General features: G+C 44.0%; 1 protein-coding gene across 1 annotated transcript; it reads right to left on the reverse strand.

The window, feature by feature from the left end:
- Positions 1-4,663: 4,663 nt before the first annotated feature.
- On the reverse strand, positions 4,664-5,572 carry LOC114685926 (olfactory receptor 140). Its single transcript, XM_028860564.1, has one exon. It carries the CDS (start codon positions 5,570-5,572, stop codon positions 4,664-4,666), a length of 909 nt encoding a protein of 302 aa, XP_028716397.1.
- Between the last annotated feature and the right edge of the window lie 1,752 nt (positions 5,573-7,324).

Consider the following 7,324-nt stretch of genomic DNA (forward strand, 5'->3'; position numbering starts at 1 on the left):
CCTTGGAGTCCCCAAGATGTTAGAGATGCCAGAGTTGTGGGATACCTGCTGAAAAAAGCTGCTAACAGAGAATGGAACCAGCCCAAGAGAAAAAAGTGTGTTGCAGTCAATGAAGTTGAACAAAGTTTCCCACCTTCCAGATTGGTGGTAGGATTTTGTCTAACTTGAGCTTGCTCAGATCTTCTGCATGCTGTCGCACTACAGCGAGCTCATATGTACAACTTCCCAGATGCCATACCATGCTTGCATATGCCTTCATTGGTTTTGCAATAAATGGCATTCCTTGTCAATGAAAAGTAATAGAAAATATAAATTAAATTTCACCAAGTAAAAGAGAACCCAACCACAGAGTCAAGAACTACGACTATTTTGACCACGTACTTGTAAACAGATATTGTAGACATGCATAAACATTTATGCCTGGATACATAGATAATAAGGTACATAATTTTGCATCACTGAGAAATGTGTTGTTTCAAACCTGCTTTTTCATCTCAGCACTATGCTGAAAAAACTTTCTAGGATAGCAAATTAAGGTAAGTATCGTGTTTGAAGTAGATGACTAAAGTTACTGTACCACAGAACATAAAATTACAAATGAATGCACGTTACTGTCACTACATATGAAACAGTAAAATGCAGAATTGATGAAACCAGGAAAAGTATCTAATACCACTGCACAAGATAGATTGTTGCATCTGATTAGTTTTTTTTTTCCTTTGTGACTGTCTTAGTATCCTCGTCAAGGAAAATAAAAAATTAAGTTAAATTAAATAAAAATAAATAATTAATTAAAAATTAAATTTTATAAACAAAGCCTCTCTCAGGCCATAATTATCAACTAAATTCAGTCTTACAGTAATAAACATGGGAATCCTGATGAGAGAATTCCAAAGGCCCAAGTCAGAAAGAGACACTCAGAGGGCAAAGGTTCCTTAAGGTGGCAAGTGACTTGAACTAATATTTTGGCAAGTGCATTAGACAGATTAGATGATATCATTGGTGATGGGACTGGACTTTATATGGACACACATGCAGGCTGGAGATATGACCCGGCACTTAAGAACATATACTACTCTTTCAGAAGACCTGAGTTCTCTTCCCAGCACCCATGCTGGGTACTCAAAACCACTGTAACTCCAGCTCCAGAAGACCTGGCACCTGCCTTCCACAGACCCCTGCACACACATGCATTTACCCATACACAGGTACACAATGACACATAATTAAAGAATCTAGTTTGTAAAATTATCACATGTATATTAGGGACTGACAAATTGTTAATAAAAGGAAACTTAACAGAAGAAATGTGAACAAAATAAAGCACCTAGAAGGAAATGAACAAGTGATGAGATGCTATAGGTTTAGACAAAATCAGACTTGAAGGCAAGAAAGATCTCTGTATAGACTCAGCTCAATTTTAGTTAAGTAATTCTGCCTTTGTTCATAACTATTTTTAAAAGAAAGGCATGTCTATTTCTTATGGGAACAATGTGTTATCCTGTTTATGATCAGAGCAATGTCTTACACCGGATTAATAGACATCATTTGTATGTGGTGAGGGCACACCTGTATGCAATCTGTAGGAATGCACTTCACTAGTTCACATATCATTTACTATATGTAATCATGTCCATGTTGATTTTATTACAAACAAGCTTTGTATACTTTCATAACTGGAGCTGTCATTGCAAAGCTCATTTGCTGTATTGTCGATATCCCAAGCTATAGATTCTTCTGTTACTACTATAGAGAGAAAACACGCAGAATGAGCCATCCGTGACGAAAGTGATGTGTGGGGCAGCATCGAGAGTGGAGGAGCAGCTTACTAGTCCTCAACGAAGCCACTCTGCTCATCACAGACATCCCAGGCTGCGGGAGATGCCTCTAAAACACGCGGAAGGAAGACAAAGGCTGCTCCCCCTTACTCTTCAGTTTAGAGTAAACGGTTAAGAAGAAACTCAGCTGTTGTATAATCATTTGTCTGATAATCGTGAGTGTGGATGTATGCATACATTCAAACATTCATGCAGTTTGGGGGTTTTTCAATTTTACATTATTTCTTTATTGATTTTTTGGGAATTTCACATCATGCACCCTAATTCCACTTACCTCCCAGTACCCTCATATCCTCCCCTCACCCCTGCAGCACCCCAAAGAAAAAATTTTTTTTAAAAAAAAGCAAAATAAAACAAACAAACAAACAAACCCCCCTCCTAAAAAAACTCTCTTCCCTCCTCCATCTTTCCCGCCTCTCCAACACCTCTTCATTGGTCCTGGTGGCATTGGGAGCCATGGTATGTCACACAATGTACCCTTTTGTTCAATCAGTTTTACTTGCAAATATTCATTGCAATGGTCTGGTTCAAGGCCTCTGGTTTCTGGCACACCGTCATCACTGGATCCTCATCAGAAGTCCTCTGGGATATCCTGTGGCTGCTCCAAGTCATGGAAACTCTTTGGGTATTGTCCCACAGGACCAGTCCTTTCACGAGTTCCAGCAGGTCCTAGATGGAGTAGGTGTTAGGGTGGGCCAACTCCAAGCCCAGCTGTGGGCCTGGGTCGTAGCTGAGCTGGTCAGTCCAGGCCACTGTGGCTACCTGCCTCAGACAAGGGTGGCAGAGCCAGCTCCCCTCTACCTATGTCATCAGGGTCAGTTTTCCTTTCCTGTGGAGAGAGGTGGGGCCATCTCCCATGAGAGTTGGGGCTTGCTCTCTTGCTGCAGTGTCCAGTGAGAGGAAGGGTCATTTTTCCCAGGGCCAGCAAAGTATGGGGCTGCCTCAACATGGCCCTCTGATTTCATCACACATGGTTCCTATGGTTCCCTGAGGTGACACAGGCCACAGACATCAACACAGACCCCAGCTGCAGCTGGACCAAGGACCCAAACATGGCCCTTGGCAGCAGCTTGGCCCCAGATGACATCCCAGCTCCAGATAGAAGCACAGGTCACTCAAATTAGAATGTCTCTGGCAGTGACATGGCTCCTGAATGCCAACAAGACCACAGATTGTGGCCCCAACCCCAGACTTCCATGTGACCTTTGGTGGCAACATGGACCTTGAACTTTAACACAGACCCCAGGTGCAATAGCACTATGGACCCAGACATGTTCCTTGGCAGTAGAAAAGCTTGCAGATTCGGCATATCTAGCTAGACAGCTTGGCCCAGGGATACTGGAGTCTCTGCCTCCTGCATGCTGGGATTGCAGCTGGTCTGCAACATCCACCAGCTTTAACAAAAACGATAGGAATCTGAATTCTGGTCCTCACACTCACACAGGAAGCACTTTTCCTGCTGGGTCATCACCCTGGCCCTTTTTCACTCAGATCTGTATGCTCCCAGGTGCAGCATGGCCCTTGGATCCCTACACAGACTCAAGTAATTAACCTGATCTTAAGCATCCACATGAACCTCAGTGGCAACAGGAGCCATGGTCATCAACCCAGACCCTGGCTGCTACTGGGCCACAGATCCAGACGTGATCCTTGACAGCAGCCCAGACCCGGACGACAACATGGAATCACAGGTCACACAGATTTGTATGGCCCTAGCTGCAGCATGGTCCCCAGGTTGGGGTGCAGAACCCTGGCCTCAGCATGGGCCCTAGTGGTGACAACTTCAACAGAAAGCCTAGCTGTGGTAGAATCACAGGCCCAGACACGGTCCTTGGCAATAGCTGGGGTCTTGGCATGACCTAAGGAGCAACTCAGCCTTAAGACTCCAACACTGCCTCAGGTGGCAGCCTAGACCCCAGCAATCAGCATGGTACTCGATGGCAACAGGATCATGGACATCAACACAGAACTTGGCTTCAGTAGATCCATGAACCGAGACATGACCCCCAGCTGCAGCCCTGGTCAGGACATCATCATGGCTAGCAGTATGTGCCACTTAAATCTGTATGGTCCCAGATGCAGCATGGCCCTTGGGCACCAGCATAGTCCTAGTGGCTGATCAGACCCACGGCAACCACATGGCCTTCAGTTGCAACAGGAGACACAGACGTACACTCAGACTCTGGCTCTAAAGGGCCACGGATTTAAATTGCCACCAAACATGGCCCTCAGCAGCAGCCCTGACATGAATGACACCATGGCACTGGGTGGCAACATAGGCCATCCAGACCAGTGTGACTCCGATGGCAGCACAGCCCTTGGACACCAACAAGGCCACAGGTTGCAGCCTAGACCCCAGATTTCCATGTGACCTTTGGTGGTAATATGGACCATGAATATTAATACAGACTCTGGCTTGCTATAGGGCCCCAGACCTAGGCATGGTACTCAGCAGCAGCTCAGGCCTGGACAATACCATGGGCCCGGGTGGCAAGCTGGCCTCCAACATCAACCTACACCTCACCATGGCCTTCATTTCTTCCATTCTGCCTCTTTCCATAGCACATGAACCATTCTGCTTCTCTTTGTCTTCCATTTCTCCACCACGTATTTGCTCATCATAATGGGACCCACCTGTCCTGGATGTCTCCTATCGGCTCAGACGCTGAGGGCCCAAGCTAGCCTGTGGGTGGCTAGCACCTGCCTGCATTCATGCAGTTTTCTCCTGAAATTTTTGACAATCACTCAGGTCCCATACAAAATATGAAATCGTATAGCTGTGAGTTATTTCCCCTCTGTAACTTGTGTTCTCCACTGAAAATTCCTCATTCTCTCCAGAGATTCCTCATGGCATTTTTCACCTCTGCATTTCTCAGGGTATAAATCAGGGGGTTGAACATGGGCGTCAAAATGCAATAAAACACAGCTACAATTTTGTCTACGGACAGAGTGGAGGATGGCCTCATGTAAATAAATATACAGGGCACAAAGAACAGAGCCACAACAGTGAAGTGGGCCCCACAGGTAGACAGCGCTTTCCGTCTCCCCTCTGCACTGTGGGACCTCAAGGAGCGCAGGATGACCACGTAGGAGGCAGCCAGCATGAGGAAGTTCAGCAGGCAGATCACACCACTGTTGGCCACCACCAGCAGGCCAATGACATAGGTGTTGGTGCAGGCCAGCTCCAGTAAAGGGTATAAGTCACACACAAAGTGATCGATTACATTGGGTCCACAGAAGGGCAGCTGGAGGACCAGAAAGAGCTGAACCGATGAATGCAGGAAGCCACCCAGCCAAGCCACTGCCACCAGCACAACACAGAGGTGCCTGGTCATGGTGGTGGTATAGTAGAGGGGCTTGCAGATGGCTACATAGCGGTCATAGGCCATCACTGTGAGCAGAATGATCTCAGTTCCTCCCAATAAATGAGCCACAAAAAACTGGGCCAAGCAGCCCTCAAAAGAGATGGCTCTCCCCTCATGCAGGGAGTCAGCAATGAGTTTGGGTGTCATACAAGAGGAGTAACAAGTATCAATGAAGGACAAATGTGAGAGGAAAAAATACATGGGGGATCCCAGGTTGGGGCTGAAGATGATAGTGATAATGATAAGTAGGTTGCCACTGACAGAGACCAGGTAGACAAACAGAAAAAGCACAAATAACATCCTCTGTACCTGGGAGTTCTGGGAGAGTCCCAGCATGAAAAATTCTGTGATGTTGCGTGCATTATCCATGAAGTCTCAGCTGCATCCAGAGACCTATCCTGGGAAGTTCAGTTGCTGTTTCTGAAACATTTCAAGAAATTGGGGTCTGGAGGAAAACAGTTTGTATGGAGTATAATTAATCTAAATTCTGAATCCCTAAATAAAGACCCTTTAGTAAAGTAAATCATGTTGTTTCCAGCTAGTTATTTTAAGTAAGTGTAGACTAAAAATAAATACCTCTCCAAGTATTGCAATTTTTTTACTTTGGGGCATGTAAGAAAAAGTTCTGTTTTTATCGTGTGCAAGTGTGTGTGTGTATGTGTGTGTGTGTGTGTGTGTGTGTGTTTCATGCATTCATATAAAGGTGTTTACCTGTCTGTGTAGTTGGGCTTGCATGTATGCATAGAGGCCAGAAGTTGACATCAGATATCTTTCTCAGTCACTGCCCATCTTATATGTTGAGGCAAAGTCTCTCTCACTTGAACCCAAAGCTTGCAGATTCGGCATATCTAGCTAGACAGCTTGGCCCAGGGATACTGGAGTCTCTGCCTCCTGCATGCTGGGATTGCAGCTGGTCTGCAACATCCACCAGCTTTAACAAAAATGATGGGAATCTGAATTCTGGTCCTCACACTCACACAGGAAGCACTTTTCCTCCTGGGTCATCACCCTGGCCTTCAGTCCTTTTTTATTTTAATGAAGTTTAGTTGGTTGGTTGGTTGGTTTTGATTTTTTAGGGTTTGGTTTTGGTTTTGTTTTGTTTTTTTTTTCTGGAGACAGGGTTTCTCTGTGTAGCTCTGGCTATCCTGGAACTCACTCCGTAGACCATGCTGGCCTCAAACTCAGAAATCCACCTGCCTGTATTCAGAGTGCTGGGATTAAAGGTTATTGCCACCACCAGCTGGCTGTTGTTTTTAATTTTAGTATTATTTAAATATTATTATTAATTTTTAGACAATTTAAAAAAAAGAATTGATTTTTTTTTTCGGAGTAAGAACAACTGTAATTCATAATGGAAATAAGATAAAATTCTCTCAAACAATGTGTCTCTGTGATAAAGCTATGCAAATGCAAATTGTTTACATAACAGAAGTATCAAGACTATGCTTACTATTATTTCTAATCCCCATCCTAGGAGCAGTGGACAGGAGGATCAGAAACTCAGGGCCAGACTAGTCAATTTGAGACCTTGTTTCAAAAGCAAACTAACAAATAACTAACCAAAATTACAACAGTTTTTTCCAGCTATACTGGACAGATTTCTATTTATCCAGTGTCTCTATGGGTGCTGCTATCCTTTGCAAAGTGGGGCAGGGGCAGCTGAGAGTTAGGAACTTGATATGAAGGAGAATACTGACCTGGGGGACGTGACTCAGTTGTAGATTGTGTGTTTAGCATTAACGAAGCCTGGGGTTCAAACTCCAACACCAAAAAGGAATAAATATGAAATGATTGCCCTTGAGTTGCTTCAAGCCTCCTGAAAGAAACAATATTTAGAGTATAAAAAGATAAATTTTGTAAAAGAAATAGGTATAAAACGTTCTGATACATACCATTGAGTTGAAAGTCAATGTAGGTCTTTTTATAACCAAGTGCTTTTTCTTTTGAAATAAACAAATTTCTTCTTAGAATGATTTTAAATGACAAAGGAGAATAGGACACTGGAGTTTGGCCTGAGTTCAATGTGACCTGAGTTGTAAGACATTTTATCCTTAAAAAACAAAACAAAACAAACAAACAAAAACCCTGAACAAAATTGTAATGATAAGTCCATTGAAAGAA

This window comes from Peromyscus leucopus, chromosome 4 (genome assembly GCF_004664715.2).
Source record: "Peromyscus leucopus breed LL Stock chromosome 4, UCI_PerLeu_2.1, whole genome shotgun sequence".
In the NCBI taxonomy this organism is placed as follows: domain Eukaryota; kingdom Metazoa; phylum Chordata; class Mammalia; order Rodentia; family Cricetidae; genus Peromyscus; species Peromyscus leucopus.

Coding starts and splice junctions, on each gene's coding strand:
- LOC114685926 (XM_028860564.1), bottom strand. CDS start 5,572: ATGGATAATGCACGCAACATCACAGAATTTTTCATGCTGGGACTCTCC.